The sequence below is a fragment of the Zalophus californianus genome, chromosome 4 (genome assembly GCF_009762305.2).
Source record: "Zalophus californianus isolate mZalCal1 chromosome 4, mZalCal1.pri.v2, whole genome shotgun sequence".
In the NCBI taxonomy this organism is placed as follows: domain Eukaryota; kingdom Metazoa; phylum Chordata; class Mammalia; order Carnivora; family Otariidae; genus Zalophus; species Zalophus californianus.
In genome coordinates this window covers 45,824,745-45,845,958 of record NC_045598.1, presented here as the reverse complement: position 1 = coordinate 45,845,958, position 21,214 = coordinate 45,824,745, and the positions used below count along the sequence as shown (strand labels likewise).

At 47.2% G+C, this 21,214-nt stretch overlaps 1 protein-coding gene across 4 annotated transcripts in view; it reads left to right on the top strand.

The window, feature by feature from the left end:
• C8B (complement C8 beta chain) overlaps positions 1-21,214 on the top strand; it is a 39,716-nt gene that overhangs the window by 3,117 nt on the left and 15,385 nt on the right. For all 4 annotated transcript variants that reach the window (XM_027581682.2, XM_027581678.2, XM_027581673.2 and 1 more), the window contains exons 2-8: positions 2,767-2,923; positions 6,107-6,248; positions 8,197-8,338; positions 10,966-11,098; positions 13,036-13,233; positions 17,106-17,346; positions 19,235-19,363. In XM_027581682.2, coding sequence (XP_027437483.1) covers positions 2,767-2,923; positions 6,107-6,248; positions 8,197-8,338; positions 10,966-11,098; positions 13,036-13,233; positions 17,106-17,346; positions 19,235-19,363 — 1,142 coding nt within the window. The remainder of the gene's footprint in view (positions 1-2,766; positions 2,924-6,106; positions 6,249-8,196; positions 8,339-10,965; positions 11,099-13,035; positions 13,234-17,105; positions 17,347-19,234; positions 19,364-21,214) is intronic.

The window sequence follows — 21,214 nt, the reverse complement described above, 5'->3', positions numbered from 1 at the left end:
TTCAGCTGATTACTTCATTATATTGCCACCTCCATAATGCAAATGGGGTGCAAAAATGAGAGATCTGGTGGCTGTCACCACTTTTTAACCAAGTTCCTTCTGAAAACGATCATCTTGCCTATTAACAGGCTTTCAGATCTTAGAGAGGAAAATAATTGTGACTCTTAAAAGTGTGTGTGTTTGCATTACTTACCCACTCAGTCTCAACTGTGGCCCAGAATTGGGTTGATAGTTGCTGAAAACACAATGTAACTGCTTCTGAGTTGAAACAGGAAGAAGGTACCCTGCTGAGCTGTCAAATATATACTTAGGAGAAGCTGAATCACAGACAATATTGTTTTGTCAAACCTGGGCAAATTAGTAGATAAGAGCAAATTCCGAGCCCCCCACCCACCACCACCACTGGTGTGCAGCATCCTGCCTCAAGTAACCATTTTAAAGTATCCACCTGTGGTTTCCAGGAAGAGTCTTTGACCTTTCGTTAAAGATCCAACTTTACTAGGCAATTGATTTTTGCTGGTCTCTGGGGCAGTTGTGGAGATGGATTTCACTGTAGTTAATATTATCCTCTTTTTAGGACTTTTGCCAAGTGAGAATGTATTGTTAATGACCTTGTCTGGAGTGATGTACTATGTATTTGAGTCGGTGGAAACTATATGATGCTCTCCCTAATGACTCAATCTCGGACACGGGGATGAAAGAAACTTTGCATAGAGAAGGAGGGCACCAGGGTGTAGGTGCTGGCCTGGTTCCTCTGCAGGCAGCATGGGGAAATGGATACAGAGGCACTAGAGTTAAACAGACCTCAGCTCAGACCCCAAGATCACCGCGTACCAGCTGTGTGGCTCTCGGGCATTTCCCTCATCTGTCCAAGTGGCAGTGTCTTCTCACATTGCTGTGAGAACTCTAGTATGGGTAAGACACCTCTCACAGGGCTTGACGTGTCCTGGTTGCTCAGCAAATCTGTTTTCTTTCTCATCTCTTGTGCCTTGAAAAGGAGCACAGATTACAAGGGATTTTATACTGTTGTATGCTCTTTCCATTGGAAGAAAAGTAAAATCATAATACACCCATCATATTACGTGTGGGGAAACGGGAGGCCGAGACAGATTCACTGACATGGTCATTTATTCACCCTTTTACTGAATGTCTCACCGAGTGCCAAGAACTCAACAAAAATATTGCCTTACTCTCTAGACATATTTTAGGTCTCATGTCGCTTGACTCTTCTGCAGATGTGACACTGTCTGCCTCCCTCCCTCCACCCCCTTCCCCGGCCTCACTGACATCCCCACTCATGCTCTGTGCTGCCCGTGCTCAGGACTGCCAGGGCACCAGTGTTTCTTGGTCTGCTGGTGGTGTTGATGTTCCCCGAGGACTTACCTCTGGCCTGCCCCTCCTCTCAAGAACGATCTTACCCTCTGCCATAGCTTTGCATGATCAGATCTGTATATCTGGTGAAAAATCTCTCTTCTGAGTATGAAACCCACATGGGAACTAATTGCCGAATATCCTACATAGGTGTTCCATGAGCACCTGGAACTCAGCGTGTCCCAACCGCATCTTCCCCAACAAGCTCTTTTGCTCCTGTGTTCCTCCCTCATGCACACACTCAGACTGGAAACAAGCATCAGCCCTAACCTGTTCCTCTTGCATTCTATCCATTCCACCTGAGCAGTGCTTCATATACCTGTTCTCTCCAGGTGCTCTCCCCTAGACACTATCAGAGTTCAAGTTCACATCAGTCCTTGGTGCTACTGCACAAGCCTCCTACATGCTTGTCCTATGTCTAGGCTCTCTGCACCCCTGCCAGTCTCCACACTATAGCCCCCAAAGCAAAGCTCTGGCCATGGAGCCTGTGTACTTAAAAACCTTGCCTACTGGATAAAGTCCCAAACAATTAAGACATGAGACGTGTTTCTCTTTTCCTATCCTAAGACAAACTGTGAGTTCCAGAAGGCAGAACCTGTGTTCTATATTTCCCTATGTCCCCTGTAGCACAGTACCCTGAATGTTGTTGCTTCTCAGCAAATGTTTCATGGACTCTTAATATGAGAGAGTGCCTTATAGACCATCAAGTCCAGGGGCATCTGGGTAGCTCAGTTGGTTAAGCATCTGAATCTTGATTTTGGCTCAGGTCATGAACTCAGGGTCCCGAGATTAAGCCTGGCATCAGGCCCTGTGCTGGATGACCTGCTTAAGAGTCTCTCTCTCTCTCTCCCCCTCTGTCCCTCCCCCTCCTCTCTCCCTAAAAAAAAAAAAAAAAATCCAGTCCAAACTCTCCTTTCCCAGGGCATAACACAGAGGCCCACAGTGGGGTGGTGGGGAGGTTGCTTAAAGTCCTGTATCCAGCTGTGGTTGTATTCCCTGCATATCTATAGCAATTTAGAGTTTATAAAGTGTTTACATGTACTTTCTTAGTTAATCCTAGAGAGAACCTTGTGAGACAGGTCTGATTCTCCCATTATATAGAAGAGAAAAGTGAAACTCACACCGGTGGGAAAAGCACACCAAGGTCCCCCAGCTGCTGATGGACTGTCTTCTGCTCTGAGTTCAGTACTCTTTCCACCATAGCTAGCCCAACTGTAAAGCACTTATGGGTGTCAGTAACTGTTCGCTGGGTGCATTAACCTACACTTGAATGATAAACTAATAGCCTCACACAATTGAGCAAATATATATTTGCTGAATGGGTGAGTAGGTGGTGGTATGTATACTTAATCCTCTTCTGACACTTGGCTCTGTCCTCTCATGATGACCCTTTAGAGCTGGAAGGCCACACTCTCTTGAGTCGAACGCAGTCAATGTGAGCCTTGCTAAGAGCAGACAGACGCGGAGTGTGGGTGTCATGCTGATGCCTGTTAATTGTGAAATGTCCAGCTGGTCCTCCTGGACCACGTGTGATCCCTGTCAGAAGAAAAGGGTAAGTACTCGGGCCTTGGGTGAGCTCTAAGCTTCCAGAAGCCCTCTCAGCAGGATTGGCTGAGGCAGTGCCGACAGTCCCTGGCACATAGTAGGACCTCGATAAATGTTGGTTTATTTAATGAATGAATTCTTTTCCTCTGTGCTGCCAAGTAGTTGATCCTTTCTTCAGCCTTCCAGTTTTTCTCCTAGCACAGCTCTCCTTGCTCATGTTAACAGCTTCCTGATCAGACTTCCTGCCTCCAGTGTTGCTCTTCCAATCCATCTTCATGGTGGAAGCAGGGGAGCTATCAAAAATGCACGTCTGGCTTGTCTTTTCCCAGCTTGGAATCATCCGAAGTCCACACGTGGCCCTTAGGCTCAAATCCAGACTCATGGCATTCAAGGCCCCCCATGACGCGGACCTGGCTGATGTCTCCGTAAAACATGCCCACTCCAGCACACAGAACACTTGCCTCTCTCTGACCATTTCTCATTCTCTCTCTGCCTTTATTCATGCTGTTTTCTCAGGCTGGAGTGACCTTTCCCACTTCTATCACTGGCCAACACCTACTCATGATTTGAAACTCTGCTTATAAGCCACCTCTTTTGAGCTCTTCCTTGACTTCTCAGCCCAGTCGGATGGGCAACCTTCCATGAGCCATAAAAGCTCCCTGCTCTTCCTGTCATTTACTCTTCCTTAATTATTTACCTTTCCATGAAATGGCGGGCTGTTGAAGGTTTATTCAATTCCATATCTTCAGTGTAGTCCAATTTCTAGAACATAATAAGAGCTCCATAAATATGTGCTGTTTGATCTCATGATATTTTCTGATCCTTCTGTAAGGAAGGGAAGACCCCTGTGACACTTCCCATGAGGCAGGTAGGTAAACAGAGACTCAGAGCAGGTGCTTTATCAGGTTCACCTGGTAGCAAGTAACAACAGGCCTTGACCTCAGGCTTCTGGCTTCTTGTCTAGTGTTCTCCCACAAAAAAACACATCTCTTCAGTATTTGTCCAGATGATCCCTCATCTCTTAGGTTCCCTTGTCTTAAGAGGGCTGTTCCAGGATCCCAGCTGCGAGCAGAGCAGATGTGTCAGAGAAAAGAGAATGGCTGCCATTTCCCCAACTCCTCGGGACATCAAAGCAGCTATGGGCTAAGACCCTAATGAGGCTGTAAAAGTGGGCCCAGGATATTTACACGGTTAACTGGATCTTTGTGGAGAGCCACGCGGGATCATTCAGTTCCCAAAGTGGGCTTTATTGCTGAAGTTATCAACATCGATCCAATTATCTGTGGAATTGCTTCATCTACGCCATAAAGCAGGGTGACTCAGCGTCAGCCAGCCAGCCAGCCAGCTGGATGGAGCTCTTCACTCGGAGTTCACTACGCTCTTGCCTTCGCTGGGTGTCATCACTCTCTGCAGGGTCACTGGCTGGGGCTTTATCAAAACCTTTCCACCGGAATTGCGCGATGTCTCTCTTCTATCATTTTCACACTCCTCAAACCCATTTTGTCTTTGGAGACTGGGCTGGCCTTCCAGCAATCTTCTTTGCAGACCTCATCTCTGCCCTGTCAGCCGCTGCCTTCCAGGAAGAAAGACCCTCTGGAAATGCAAAGGAGCATGGGCGAGTGATTGTCTGTATTTTGCTGGGTGGCGGAGGGTGGATTTCCAGATGCCATACAAGTAATAACTATGGTTGATTAACATGGCATTCTTCAGAGGGGCTGCTCTCCTGGTTTGTATCCTTTTGTTGCATCAAACTCCTACCTACAACTAAGATTTGGAAGCCACCAACTCTGATTACTCCCCCACCCCCATAATTGTTTCTCATTGCCTCGTAGTAAAATACTAAATCTAACCTACCTGAGGCTTGGGAGGCTCTGCATTACCTGCCCCCTGGCTATATCTCCCTCTAGCTCTGTCCATCTGCCCTCTTATACTCTTGTCTCCAGCCATGATGAATTTCTTTTTGTTTTCTGGGAACGAGGCACACTCTAGTCTCTCAGGTTTGGTATAGCAATTTTCTCTACCCAGATTACTCTTCTCTACCCTCCTTACACCACTTCTTCCTGTTTGCCTGACAGCTGTACTCATCTTTTGGGTCTCAGCTTAGTTGTGACTTCACCATCTCCTGAGTTTGCATCGGGGATGCCCCTATCAATTTACAGAGCGACTCTGTCCTTCCTCAATCACGGCGGCCATCACACCTTGTTGTCACTGCCTGGTGCCTACCATTACTACCACTACCATCTGCGATGACCTCCTTGAGGGCAGGCTAGAGGGCAGGACTATGATTAAAAACAAACAAATAAGCAGTTATGGGATGAATTAGTCACAGGAATGAAAGGTAGAGCATAGGGAATATAGTCAATGGTATTGTAATAGTATTGTACGGTGACTGATGGTAGCTACACTTGTGGTGAGCATAACATAATGTACAGAGTTGTGGAATCACTATGTTACACACTTATCACCAACGAGTAACATTGTCAACTATACTTCAATTTAAAAAAAAAAAAAAAGGCAAGCATATACACCTCCCTTTTTCAACATTGGGTGGCTCAATTAATGTTCTGGAAATTCAGTATTCTTGGAATAAACAAACAGGAAGTTAGAGGAATATTGACTGCTACAAATTATAAATAATAATAAAGAAAAATAAGTACAAGAAATTGTGTGCCAACTATGTACCAGACAACATAATGAGATTTCATATAGAAATCGCATATGTAATTGAAACTCCATAACTGTACATTTAGGTAATTCATTACCCCTATTTTGTAGATTAACAAATTGAGATCACAGAGGTAAAGTAACTTGCCAACATCACATAACTGCAAAGTATCCGAGTCAGATGTGCCTGCTTTTTCATTTATAAGATACGGAATAAACAAGAATACTTGAATCAACCCATTGGAGTAATCAAGCTGAGCAATTGTGGTTTTGTGTTTTTGAACTGGCTACATCAGTCTACTTACCTTTCGACTCTGAAGCCCAGGCTTTTCTCACATTCAACAAATCCTTAGTGATCACTGCTGCTGCAGACATCAAAGGCAAGCTCTCTGCCCTCAGAGAGCTCACAGTCTAGTTGAAACAGTCACACAAACAGCCATTTGCAACATGGACCCTTGAGTGTATCCTCAGTTCCTGAGGTCCCTGAGGCTCTGCCCTTGGTTCACCTTGCTCCTCTTTGCCATAGTACAGACATGCCTACTTGCTCCAGCCCTCTCAGTTCTATGGGGAACCGTGTAACTTCTCTGACAAGGAAGTTGAAGACTGTGTTACCAGCAGACCATGCAGAAGTCAAGTGCGATGTGAAGGCTTTGTGTGTGCACAGACAGGTATAAAGGGATGCAGGAGTGGGAGGGGAAATCTAGCAAATGAGGTGATGATGCCTGATGGTGGGGGGACTGGCCATTATCTAGTGCTCAAGGTTAGAGTCATGTGTCAGACCAGGAGGCCTCCTTGATCTCTCTTTACATGTATTATTTCACAAAAACAGCCCTATAAAGTAGGTGTTAATATTATTTCCATTTAATGAATTAGGAACTTGGGACTTGGGGAAGTTCTTGCTCAAGATCAGACAGCAGGTAAGTAGAGGAGCTGTGATTAGAAATTGGGGAATGCAAATTGCATTTGCTGACATGAAGGACACCAAAAGTATGCATGCTAGAATCAGTAATCCTGAGTCAAGGCTTCTTTTGACTTTGTGACCTAGGAGAAGTCACTTAACCTTTCTGCGTGTTGGTCCTCTCAACAGAAAATTGGAAGTGACGTGAACACCTTATAAGCATGCTCTAAGCATCAAGGGACACAGTGGATCTGAACGCTCTTTACAGGCTGTGAGCCCTGATGGCTCGCTCGGAGGCTTGGGACTCAGTATAACACAGAGAACCTACAACAGTTACATAGGATGGTTAGATCGTTTATCACTGAACAATTTTTGCAGAGGTAGTTCTTGACTTTTGCATTTCTGCATCACCAAGTACAGCATAGCCCCTAAGGTGTGATACAGTCAGTAAAAATTTTTGATTAAGGGAAGGGAGGAGAAAAAGCATGGATGGATGGACAGAGGGCAGGAAGGAGCGTACAAACAAATAATCATCTGCTGCGGAACCAAGTAAACACTTGTCTTTGCAACTCATTCATCTCATGAATTCAAGCAAACCTATGCCTCTCTATTCCTCCAAGTCTCCAGCAAAAATATGAGTATTTTGACCCAAATTATCTAGATGGGAGTTGCAGCTCTCTACATTCACTGTACCCATGTGGACTGTGCTTCAGGATTTTTCAAGAAAGAGTTAGAGATTTTTAGAGCCATTTCCAGCACTTATTGCAAATGCAGAATTCTGTGTAATAAATCTGAAAGACTTTTACAGTGTGTCCATGGACTCATAATGGCCAGTGTTCCATGATTCTGACCAAAGCCATAATGGTTATTCAGGCAGGCTTTAGTTTAAGTGTCTTATAAGAAACATTTGAAGACCAGATTTATATTCTTCTGCTTTTAATATTGGTTAAAAATGATCAGACACATCTAAGGAAAAAGGGTCACCTGTCTTACAGGTTTTATCTCCCAAAAATATACAAATAGGAGAGGGAGTCAAGTCGAGGGGGTCGGGGGTGGGAAGCATTTAAAGGAAGCAAAAGTCTGCAGATCTTGAACATAGGGCCCAAATATTTTTAGAGTTTAAAAATAATCTAAAGGGCTATGGTGTTGAAGGCAGTGCTGTTTAGTGGGAAGAATTTGTGATTAGAAAGTTACAGTTTCCAGTCCTGCTGCAGATATTTACCAGCCATGTGCATCTGGCCCACCAAAACACTAATAAGAGGAATAACACTTAGCTAGCACTTACCACGAGCCACTGCTGTTCCATTTATTCATTTAAACCCCCAACAATCCCCGGAGGGTAGGTATGATGACCTCCCCATTTTACAGATGAGCAAATTGAGGCAGGGAGGCGGTCAGGTAACCTGTGGAAGGTCACATAGCTAGCAGGACCCACCAAACCCACCTCCCCTTGCAGCCCCAGGGAAAGAAGTCTAGACTTCCCTCCTGTCTGGCCGCTTTGATCCCGGCCATGCAGACACTTTCCCTTTCCCCACCCTTAATAATCTCCCCTCCAAGTGCATTCAGAAATGCAGCACTGACCCACCCTGATACAAAAGGACTAATCAAAATGGCCTGAAAGGCCCAGCAAAATGTCTGGCACATTGTAGGTGCTCACACCGTGTTCATTCCCCTCTTGGCAGCCACGTGACTATGGGTAACCCCCTTTCTCCCTCCAGGGAGGTGTGTAAACCGCAGACTTCTCTGCAACGGGGACAATGACTGTGGAGACCAGTCCGACGAAGCAAACTGTAGGAGGATTTATAAAAAATGTCAGCATGAAATGGACCAATACTGGGCAATTGGTCGTCTGGCCAGTGGGTAAGTTACTGTCCTCCTGTTGTGTAGGTGGGAAGGCACAGAATTGAATGTAAGTCTGGAGGAGAGGAAGGGGGCGGAGGATATTAACAGAGTTGCTGCTCCTTTCTTCCTTTCTGAACAGAGATTGTAGTGGAAGTGGATGCTCGTAGCTGCTCTCTGAAGAAGGCTCCAGGGAGCTCCAGGAGCACGTCCTGGGGACAGATAGAGGCCACACGGAGGGCCGGGTTAGGAACACCAGGGACAGAGCTGTGCATGGAGACCATACTGGCTTCACGCCACGGCTGGGGGTGAACCTTTTAACACCTGTTATGTGACTGTTAGCTGCTTTCTAAGCATTACCTCTGAATCCTACTGACAACTTGCAGGGGAGGTGTTTTGTGTGGGTTTTTTTCCCTAAGAATTATTTATTTATTTTAAAGAGAGAGAGTTACATGTGGGGGAGAGGGGTAGAGAGAGAGGGAGAGAGAGAATCTTAAGCAGACTCCACTTGGAGCCTGATGTAGGGCTCGATCTCACGACCCTGAGATCATGACCTGAGCCAAAACTAAGAGTCATTCAACTGACTGTGCCACCCAGGTGCCCTGACAACTTGCAGGGGAGGTTTTATCTCTTTCTGTATCTCTAGGCCCAGCATAGGGTCTGGTCCAGAGCTTAGGCTCCTAGGTAGTTAGAAATGGATTTCCGAGATGGGTCTGCCGTCAGTTTGCATTTCAATCTTCTGGGGACCTCTGAGTTGATCAGTCCTCTGGAGAGATCAGAGGAGCAAGGTCAGAAGGGACCAAACTAGCCTGGTGTTTGCCCTGCCTTCCTGCCACATTCTGTAGCTTCTTAGCCTCCAGGAGGAAGAGTGAGAGCCCTTCCTCACATGCACTAGAAATCATTGTATATGATGCAGTGTGGGGAGAACAGTAACCCTGAGTGGAATTCACTTTCTTCCTAAACAAAAATCAAATCTCACTGCTTAAAGGTTGTCACTGGAGAGAGAGAGAGAGAGACTCCTTATATGGGGAAGACCTGCTCTCAGGACCACCTTATAACCTAGTTATTAGAATCCCCACCTCTTCAATAAGGAAACTGAGGCCTGGAAAATTAAGAGAGTTCCTAGGGATCACATGACTGAGAGGGTGATGGAGTGGACATTCCAAACCAGCAGTAGAGCCAGACTGGACCATGTAGGAGGGGACAGAATGACAGCTCAGTGGCCGTGGGACCTCAGGTGAGGCACATGTATCTGTGTGGGGCTTCGGTTTTGTCATCTGTAGATGGGAATCAGTAATACCCTTCTGTCAAGTTCTATGAGGATCAAATAAGCTAATGTGATTGTAGCAGAGAAATGAGAGGCAGCTTGTGTGAGGGGAAGGCTGTGGGCTGGCAGTGAGACCTTCGGCAGGTCACTTACCCTCTGTGCTTTACTTTCCTCCTCTGTAAAATGGGCATCATCATCATCATCATCATCCCTATCTCTTAAGGATTAATCCTTATAAGGAGCCAAGATGTGTAAGTTGGTTACAACTGCTGCCTCCACAAAGTAAGCACCACATTGTGCTGGTTAAATAAAACAAATGTATAGACATTATTACGATACATGAAACTCTGTCACAGGAAAGAGAGCCTGAGACAATTCTGTTAGGACCAGAACCGAGGCCAGTGCACAGAGGCTGAGAGAAGACAGAGCTGGTCAGGAATGGAGGCCTGCCTTAGGAGGCAGTGAGAAATAAGGCTACAGACTGGATTGTCATCCCTTCTAACTAAACACAATGACATCTGCTGCCCCAGGTTTGGCAGGACACTTTAGAAGTGATCCATATGTAGCATCACCCACTGCTGTGTCTGTTTCTAGTTAGCCCCTCAGTAAATGATAACTGTTCAGTGTCTTGTGATAGAGATCCTACAGAATTTAAGAAGGAAACCACCACCCTCAAGGGCACTCAGTCTAGTGCGACAACAGACACACAAATAATATCAAACATTTATCACAGACCGAGCCGTGTTTGAACACTTAATAAACATGGGCATATGTAATCCTCACAAGACCTTGTGCCCATTTTCCAGAGGAGGAGACCAAGGTACAGAGAGGGTAGCTGGTTTGCCTGAGGTCACATTACTAGGAAATGACAGGACAGGGATTTGAGCCCAGGCATCTGGCCCCAGAGTCCCTGTTCCTACCTATTTTGCTAAACCATTCTCATAAGTTAACTATACAAGTACAGAGTGGTAACTGCTTGGCGGAGGGGGGGGCGCGGCAAGCACGGGGTCTTAGGAGGGTCTCTAGCTTAGCACAGCAAGTGATGGGCAAGGCTTCCCATGAGGCAACAACAGAGCTCAATCTTGAAAGACAAGGAAGAGATTAAACAGTGAGCAGCTGGAAGGGCATTCTGGGCACAGGGAACAGCACCTCGGCAACGAGAAGGAGCAGAGCAGTTTGGAGGAAGTACAAGCATCTCCCAATGGCTGGGACTAGGGTCTGGAAGGGCCAGAGATGAAGCTGGAAAGCTGGTTTAGACCACATACCAAGGACCTTGAATGCTGTACCCAGGAGTTTGGGTTTCCTTCATTAGGGTCTGCCAGGGAAGATGACATAGACTGATGACCCTAACCTCTCCCCCCTTTCCATGCCTTCTGTGCAGGATAAATCTGTTCACCAACAGTTTTGAGGGCCCGGTGCTCGATCACAGGTATTACGCTGGGGGATGCTCCCCCCATTACATACTGAACACGAGATTTAGGAAGCCCTACAATGTGGACAGCTACACCCCACAGGTATGTGAGAGCCAGGAAGCCCCTGGACAGTCCCTTCCTCAGGACAGAGCGGCAAGGCTGGCGTGCCCCGTGCAGTCACAGCAAGAGTCGTAGGAGCAGAATTAGGCGAGCAACAGCATCGAAGCTGGCATGGAAGACCGAAATAGGGCTGTGGATTTGGCGTCTCACAGACGTGGTGGCTCTGCAGCACAAATCACCCTGCATGCTCTGAGCCTCTGTTTCCCCCTCTTTGAATGGGGGGCTGGGAACTTTCTGCCCTACAGGGAGAGGATTAGTGAGACCCACATGTGTCAATGCAGAACACACACAGTAAGCACGTGGCTTCATGGGGGGGCGGGGACTTCCTCAGGACATGTACACTGCGTTCTTTAGGTTATTGCCAAGTCCTCACCTATCAGAATCACGCATTCTGCTAAGCTTTTTATGTCATAGCATGCTCCAGCAAGCTAAGCCTGTATTCCTACGAACATGCCAACTTCAAAGCAAAGCTCACAGAGAATGGGGTTTGGGACAGGCTCTGGACACACACACACACACACACACACACACACACACACACACACACGACCCAACGGAAGGATGTGGGCTCCAGGCCTGGCTGTGCCGCATGTCCCAGTCTTACTTTAGGCTGAGATCCTTCTGCACGCTGGGCCCCAGCTTCCTGGTCTGTAAGATGAGCAGGGGCAGAACTGCATACAAGAGAGTAGTTGGGGCGAGTTTCTACTTTTAAAATCATGCAGTCCTGAGGGTTACGTTCCTACTTCCTCTTCCCCCACTTCTCCCCACACATACTGGCCAGGAAGGAGACATGGACAAGCACAGTCTGCCCCACCGTGCCCATTGCCACCCCCGTGTGGTCTCTCCTTTCAGGGGAGGAGCTCAGAGCCGCCGTTTTATCATCCCGTCCAAAATAGCCCCGACCCGGCAGGACACACGTGCTAAGCCTCCTCTCCGCAGAGCCATTGACTTCTGAGGGCCGCGTCAGGCACGCTGTGTGTTTCCTCCCTGTAGACTCAGTCCCCAGAACAAGCCCAAGGGGAGGAAGAGCCATCATTTCTGTGTTCCACGTGAAGAAACTGAGGCATGCGGAAGTCAACTTGGTCCTCCAAGGTTGCTCAGCTGGAACGCATGTTCCACCCCAGGCCACACTGGGAGTCACTCTGCTCCCTTCCTCAGCAGCTGAGCATTATGGGACCTGCAGGCAACCAGAAGCCGACATGTGGGGGTGGAGAGCCTGGGGGACAGGTCCCTCCAAGGCCATCAGGGCAGTATCTTTGGCAGCACCCTATGCACAGAACAATGAGCACTGCGTTTTGAGCAAACGGCTCTTCTAGTTTCTCTGGAAGGCACTTGCCGTCCACGTCACTTCGTCCTCACTGCACCACCTCCGACCAGACCTCATCAGCTGTCAGCTGCTCTCCCCTTACAGCCTCCTCACTGGCCTGTCTCTCTGACCCCAGACTCATCCCTTCCAGGCCAACCCCTGTGCTATGCCCAAAGTGATCTTCTAGAGGCTCGTCTTTGGATTAAGTCCAAATTTCAGAGCAAGTAACGTGGACACCTCAACATTTTGATGCCCGCACACTCCCTCACAATGCCTGTCCCTTCCCCTCACTGTGGCGTCTTCTGGGTCAACCACACTAGAATCCCCACACTTTGTAGAATAATTCCTGTCCTTTTCCACCTATGTGCCTTTGCCAAAGCCAAGTCGCCGAGTCCCCAGGTGAACCCAAGTCAAGCCCCACCACTGAGTTTCGCCCGTGTCTGTCTCTCCTCCCGGACTGGGAGCCGTGGGGCTGGGGAACACAGGTTTCTGCATCCAGAGCCTCTAGTCGGGAGCCTCACACACCGTAAGAATACAGTGGCTGTCTGTTGACTTGTATAGAACTGATGTGACTCAAATGGAGTAAGAAACATTTTCTTTATTCCTCCTTTAGACCCAAGGCAAATACGAATTTGCACTGACAGAATATGAATCGTACTTGGATTTCGAACATAACATCACAGAGACAAGGGCAAGCCTGTCTAGTTTCGGCTTTGGTTTTAAAATACCTGGAATTGTTGAACTTGGTTTCAATAGAGCAAGTGGTAATAGCAAACATTTTATTAGCAGAACCAAACGATTCTCTCACACTGTAAGTACAATTTCTATGTATCCATTTAAATTTCCATGTCCAGACGTGTCTATATTCCCCATTACTACCAGGCCTAGCAACCAGTTATATTTCTGCTGTCTTGAAATTCTTCTTACAAAAAAGCAGCATGGTCTTAGGTGAACTTACTTTTTAGAAAGGCCAGGCAGTGGTATATAATTATTTTCTTCTTCTATATTTATGTTTTCTTGCTTTCTAATGAGCTGTATCCCATGGTTTTCTTATTTTAAAGATTTTTTTTAAAGATGTATTTATTTAAAAGAGAGAGCAGACAGAGGGGCAGAGGGAGAGGGACAAGCAGACTCCTCACTGAGCGTGGAGCCCAACGCAGGGCTCAATCCCACGACCCCAGGGAGCATGACCTGAGCCCAACTGACTGAGCCACCCAGGCACCCCTCCCCTGGTTTTCATTAAGCTTGAATGAAAAGTAGCTTTTCCAGACCAAATCATCTCTGGAGGCATTTCAGCCCCCAGCCATTTAACTTCCTGTCCTAAACATTCAGCTGAAGTTCTCCTCCAGAATGTCACCCAAAACCTCTTCTTCTCCGACTTCTTGGGGCCTCTGGTGGAGTCGACCACACCGTCACTGCTCCTCATCATTTGCCCTTCTGGGTTCTAATCTCCCCACCTGCTCTTTATTTAATTCGTGGCCATCTTCTGTTCTTATCCCTCAGCCACACAGGGTGACCTCTTCTGTTCACCCCCCCACCCCACCCCACCACCAGGGCAAGCCATGCGCCTTCGTCACTGCTTCTCACCTTCCTGTTACGCTCTGACCTGCACCACACAGTCTTATGGGCATCGTTACCTCAATGTCTCGCCGACACTCCAAAGCAAGCTCTTCCTCCCCAGTTTTCTGTGTTAAATAGCATTTGTTTCCTTCTACTTTTCCAGGCGAAGCATTTCAGAAGCCTATTTTGCTTTCTCTCTCCTCTTCATTTCCACATTATTTGGCCACAAATCCTTTGGTGTCACTCTCCAATATTTCTTAATCTAACTCTGATTATACCTTAACTAGCCCAGACCCTTGCACCTCTTGCTTGGCCCCCCTAAGGGGTCTCCTGTCTCCCGACTTGGCCCTTCAGATTTGTGTGCTGCCAGAAAGACGTTTCTACGATACCAGTCACATCACTTGTCCCCCCTGCCGTGTAAGTTGAAGGTCACAGCCCATGAGTTGGTGGAGAGGAGTAATTGGACCGGGAAGTAATGGGATATGATGTTGGAGAAGCAGGTGACAGGCAGCCTTGAGGAACCTCGAATTCCTGAGCAAGGAAGGCGCGTTTTATTCTCTAGTCCCTGAGCGTTTTCAACAGGAGTGTGATATGTTAGAAAATGGATCTGAGTGGAACGTGGAGGAGATCAAGTCACCTATAATGATTCATATGAGGAAAAAGTGGTGAGGGGGGCTCAGAAAGGTCTCTGCTGCTGAAACGCCGACCAGCAGAAAATGAGGAGTAAATGTTAACGGGATTGTTATGGTCTTTGCATGTTTTTCCTTATCTTCTAGGCTCTGAGCCACTTGGGGGCAGAGGCTGTTCCTTTCATCTTTAGACTTAGGATGGCACTTAGTAGGTGCTTAAGACTAAAATATAGTGATGAAAGGTGGGACTGATTAGAAGGAACGTATTTTGTTGGGGAGCAAATGAAGGGTGCCATCTATTTACTCCTTCCCTTTCTCCTGCTCCCCACCCCCCTTCCCACCCCCACCAAATACCCAGTGATAGCATGCTTATGGTGTTCTGGGCACTATAGTAGACTTGGGGTCTGGAGACAAATACATCCTGATTCTTGTCTTCAAGCTCACAGTCTAGGAGGAGAGGCAAATGTGTATGCAGATAACTAATGCTTAATTTTGTCTATCAGTTATAATACAGCATGGTGTGTGCTCTAGAGGAAATATAAGCAAAGTGCAGAGCCGTCCTGGAGAATGGAGTGTGTGTCTGGGAAATTCAGGGACAGTGTCACATAGGTAGAAGCAGCTAAGCAGGTGCTTAAAAATATAAGTAGATGTGCATCTGGCAGAAAAGGGAGGGAAGAGCATTTAAGGCAGAAAGAACAGCACGTGCAAAATTGTGTTATGAAGAAAATGGCCAATTTGGGGCACAGTGAGAAGTTGGACTGATGCTGATGTCTGGTGTGGGTGGTAGGAAATAGGAAGGTGTGGGGAGGAACACTTCATTACCAGGGGACAGAGTGTGAGTTCTTAATGTTCACAGTAAGGGAATGGATTTTATTCTGGAGGCAACAGAGAGTCAATGCAGGGTTTTGTTTTAAGCCCAGAGGGGCATTATAACACAGGTATGCCTCGGAGATATTGCAGGCTTGGTTCCAAACCACTGCAATGAAGTGAATGTCACAATAAAGTGAATTAAGTGAATTTTTTGGTTTCCCAGTGCACACACAAGTTATGTTTACACTACACTGAAGTCTCTTAAATGTGCAATAGCATTATGTCTAAAATAACAATGGACATACCTCAATGAAAAATACTGCTAAAAATGCTAACCATCATCTGACCTTTCAGCAAGTCATCATCACTGATGACCATAACAAAAATAATAATTAAGAAAATGTTGAAGTGTTGCAAGAATTATGAACATGGGACACAGAGACATGAAGTGAGCTAATGCCATTGGGAAATGGTGCCCAAAGCCTTGCTTGATGCAGGTTGCCACAAACCTTCAATTTAAAAAACACAGTATCTATGAAGCACAATGAGGCAAGGCATGCGTGTAGTACTCTCAGAGTTTTCAGGGGTCAGCTCTGATTGGAGCAGTGAAGCAGGCTAGAGAAGGAAGGGAGATCAGTGGGAAGGCTTTTATCAACATCCAAGCAAGAGAGGAAACCTATAGTATTTAGAAAAATCACAAACAGAGCACTGCTCCGCTTGGAAGGGTAAGGAAGAAGGGAGAGTCGTGAGCCTCTGGGACAGGACTAGAGTGAGGTGAGCGTAAGTCAGGGAGCAATGAGGGGCCCAAGCGGTTGGCACCATGGCCTTCTAGAACTGATAGGTCAAACTGGCTGTAAGTCTTAAGCTTGGGGCAGAGGGTGCCTTGTGAACATTACCCACCCTCCTACCTTTTCCTCTGCCTACACGCCAGCATAGGAACCTCTCACCTCAGGTGATACTAATATTTCCTGGATGCTTGCACTTCACCTAGCATCACCCTCTTGCAGTCTGGCCCCCACACCAGGGGTCACCAAACATTTCCTGTAAAGGGCCAGATAAATATTTTAGGCTTTGTAGGACCCTAGGGTCTCTGTCACAACTACTCCGCTCTGCCACTGTAGGGTGATGGCAGCTATGGAGAGTGCATGAACGAGAAAGGGCGTGGCTGCATTCCAGTAGGACTCCATTTGTAACACCAGGCACCTGATCCGGGGTGCAGGCTGTAGTTTGTTGACTTGTCATACACTACAATGTCTTGCCTTCCTAAAGCACCACTTTGACTCTTTCATGGGTGGCCTTTCTTCAGAATTTGAAAAGCACAAACAAAGAGGCTGCCTTGGCAGGCAGGCAGGCAGGCCCCGTATCCCACCAGAGTGGCCCCGGGCGCACCTGCTGCTCCCCATCATGTCTGCCTCTGCCTCTGGCCACCTACCCTTCTCATTCCCACTTTGCCACCCTGAGGAGCTAAGTTAAGAGCAAGCTCTCCCAAGCTGAAAGGACACCATAATATTTATGAGAAATGAAAGCTTGTCAAAGAGGCCCGTCTTCCCTCAAATATCCTCAAGGAATCGTAAGAGTGATGACCCCAGGCCAAGAACGTCGGATGATATTTGTAAAGTTCATCTTTTCGTTCCAGATTCCTAACTTTAAAGGTCTGGTTTTCCCATGTCGGTATTTCATTTAGAAAAGCACATTTCTGCACGCGCGCTCTGACCTTGAAGTAGCACATTACAAGCTGAAACCCAGAAGCCTTATGCTCCATTACGAGTTCCTTCAGAGAGTCAAGCTGCTGCCCCTGGAGTATAGTTATGGGGAGTACAGAGATCTCTTCCGTGATTTCGGGACCCACTACATCACAGAGGCTGTGCTGGGGGGCGTTTACGAATACACGCTCATCATGAACAAAGAGGCCATGGAGAGAGCAGGTACACGGCCCAGGGGACTGTGGCTTTCCTGCCAGGGCCCACGTGAGCTCTGTGAGGTGGTGGGGAGAGGCTTCTCTTAGTTGGTGGGAGAAGAGTTATAAGCTCGGCTCCTAGTTCTCTTCACCTTCCCCAGCTATAGATTCACCTGCACATCTTCCTTTTTCATCACCTGTTCCTGTGGGTCCTTCTCCACTCAACCCTCTGTCTGGGCGGTCCTCTTTTCTACAACTACTATCTCGAGACAGCAGCCCCCAAGCTCGTGGCTTTAAATGCCTCCAGTGTGTGGAGAACTCTCCATGTCTATTTCCACCCTGGCTCTCTTCCCTGCAGCCCAGAGCTTACATCCATGTGGTTCCTTGACATCACCACTGGGGTGTCCAACATCCAGCCCCACCTTACCGTGCCCTGAAAGTCAACTTTCGCTTTTCTTTCCCAAATGTGTGTCTTCCATAGCCACCCACATCTCAGAATGGTTTCACCCTCCAACCAGTGGCTCAAGCCAAAAACCTAGGAGTCAACCTTGACTGTATTTCTTTCCTTCTAGTCAATTAGCAAGTCCCATCAGTAAGTTTGAGGTGAAACCCAGGATTCTGCCTTCCGAGCAAGCTTTGACATGATGTCAGTGCTGCGGATACATAAACCACATTTTAAGTAGCAAGGTCACAGATTATTACGCTAGCCTCCAAACTAACATTCACCTCCCATTGCCCCTCCACAGTCTCTTCTCCTTACACATATAATTACAGGACTTTTGGCCAGGCCTAAGGCGTGGCTCCTGCTTCCCAATCCCGTGTTCTTTCCTCCAACATGCCACCTCCCAGCTCACCTGCCCTGGGTCCCACAGTTCACAGGGGCAGAAACAGGGCTTTGTTATAAGTCCATTGTACTTGCAAGAGGACACGTGGTATATGATGTGCATAAATTTAAGCCAGCGTAGCCTCAGTCTCACGAAGGTCGAGGAGAGCTTCCTCCATCCCACTGGCTTCAAACACACTTTTCATATTTCCTCAAGTTACTTCCTGCAGAGGGACTCTACGATCAAATAAAGTGGGGAAACATTAACGGAGCCCACTTTTAGCCTAGCCACGAGCCTACTGCTGTAAAATGACCTCTCCACCTCCTCTGGTACAACAATGGTCACACTTACTTGACCGCAGAAGCACTTTTTCTTGTAATACTAGTACAAAAATTACGAGGGATATTATCATGAGATTTGTATTTCAGGGTACGTGTTTGGGGGAATACTGATGTACACTAACATCATTGGGACAGCCCAGGAGGCAGAATTGCTCTCCTCTCCTTGCCTGGCCTCAAAGTGCCAATAATTCACAAGACCAAGTTTTCAGCAAGCCCAGGATGGGTGGATGCCTTGTGGAGAATTAGGGAGGAACAGGTGGGAAATGAGTCAAAAAAATGAAGAAATAAGAGGAATTGGCCCCTTCTCTTTGCCAGGTCCGAGGCTGACACTTTAAAGGCATCACCTTAATTAATTAATGAGCAAGCTATCTCTTCTATAGCCAAGATTAAAGAAGAGTGGGTCAGCGGGTCAGCAACCTCGACTCACAGGATCAATCGCTAGATGTTTGATAAGGAGCCACATTTTTAGAAAGCGACCCTGAGCACTTCCACTCTTCGGGGGGTAGCAAAGAGCCTCAGAGCCTCTGAGGACCCTGAAGGGAAGTTGCTGTCCCATCTCTCATGAGGTCTCCATGCTGATGTCAGCAGCTGCCCACATTGCGGTCACCAGGCTGGCCACCCTTTTATCTGATCCCGAGTCCCTTGGGGGCCCCATGACATCCAGAAAGGGCAAGGCCTTTGGAATCAACAACAAGAAAAGGGACTGGGTAAATTACCTCTAGGTCATGGGCCTCTTTCTTGCTTCCTTCAGATTACTCTCTTAAGGATGTCCAAGCCTGTGCCCAGAATGGTTTTAGATTCGGCATCGGCATTGAGGTGGTCTACGTCAAGCTCGGTGTGTCAGTGGACATATGCCGGGGTATTCTGAATGAAATAGGAGGTGAGTGGCAGGAGCATGTGACTTCTGTGCTCATCATCTTTCCTTCCCTAGGATCCCCAAAACTGAGCCTCTCTTTAAGCCAAAGACCGGATATTCTAAGGCATTTCAATTAAAATAATAATTCATTCAATAAAAACTTATTTAGCTCCTACAATATGCTGGGCATACGAAAATGAGTAAAATTGTATTCCTATCCTCATGGTGTTCACACAAAGCAGGCAAACAATTAAAGAAGCAATGACAAGGGCGCATGGGTGGCTCAGTCGTTAAGCATCTGCCTTCGGCTCAGTTCATGATCCCAGGGTCCTGGGATCGAGCCCCACATTGGGCTCCCTGCTCAGCGGGAAGCCTGCTTCTCCCTTTCCCACTCCCCCTGCTTGTGTTCCTGCTCTCACTATCTCTCTCTCTCTGTCAAATAAATAAATAAAATCTTAAAAAAAAAAGCGATGACAAGGCGGCAGTAAGCACAAAACCAGGTCTGGAGCATCAGTACAGGCTTCCTAAGGGAGAGAGCATTGGCATCGCTGCTCGAGGAGTAAAGCAGCAAGGTTGTTTTTAAGGCAGGAGGAAAATGACAATGGAAATTGACTCTGGGAGCTGAGAGTTGGCCTGGCTGGAGGTAGGAGGCGGGGGTCGGGGACAGGTGGAGGAAGTGGGGGAGGCAGGTGAGGAAACTAGTCCTTCCCTGAGATAATGGGTGGGACAGATATTTGAAGAGGAGTCAAAGCCGTAAGTCATGTAGCAGAGCCCACATGGCAGGGGAGACCAGATCGGAGGTGGGTATCGAAGCCAGGATGTAGTGCCAAGTGTCTGGGAGAGGAAACCTGGAGGTCATTCAAGGGAACTGGAATCAATGCAGCAGGTGGAGTAGGAAAGAGAGGCCAATCAGCAGGGACCCGGTCCCTGACCTCTGCGGCAGCCTGAGCAGCAAGCCTCTACCTGCTCCCCTTACTGAGCTTGCATCTGGGATGGTATGTGGAGAAAGAGTTCCCCAGCTGAAACAAAACAAAATAAAACAACAAAAATGTAACTGCTGGTCTAGAAAAATCTCTTGCCCTTGTGACTGATGTGTGGTTGATATTGTTTATTTGTTCATTCTGGTGGAGCTGGGTTAGAAGATACGTCCTACAAGAGAGGCATGCATAGAACATAGGTGCTCTTGAAAGAAGACTCGTAGGGGCGCCTGGCTGGCTCAGTCAGTGAAAGGAGCATGAGACTCTTATTCTCGGCGTTGTAAGTTCAAGCCCCACATTGGATGGAGAGATGACTTAAAAAGAAAACCTTTAAAAATCTTTTTTAAATTAAGACTTGTCAAGTACCTCCCCCGCACCCCGTGCAGGTCACTAGATGGAACATTGCCCAGGACCCCAGAACCCTTGGTAACTACAACTCCTCCCTCCCTTTTGGAGAAAACACCATCCTTACTTCCGTGTTAAATACATCCTTCCTTTCTTAATAGTTTTACCACCGTATATATCACTAACCAATACAGCTTAGTGTTGCTTGTTTTTGTTTTGTTTTGTTTTAAAGATTTTATTTATTTATTTGACAGAGAGAGAGAGAGCACAAGCAGGGGGAGCCGCAGAGGGAGAGGGGGAAAGAGGTTCCCCGCTGAGCAGGGAGCCCGATGTGGGGTTCGATCTCAGGACCTTGGGATCATGACCTGAGTGGAAGGCAGATGCTCAACCAACTGAGCCACCCAGGTGCCCCTGTTGCTTATTTTTGAACTTTATATGGATAGAATGTAATCTTTTCAGTTTTGGGTGTTGGTTGTTTTTCTTTTCCATTCGACATCATGTTTTTGTGTATAACTATAGTTTCCATTGCTGCATAGTACTTTATTGTATGAAT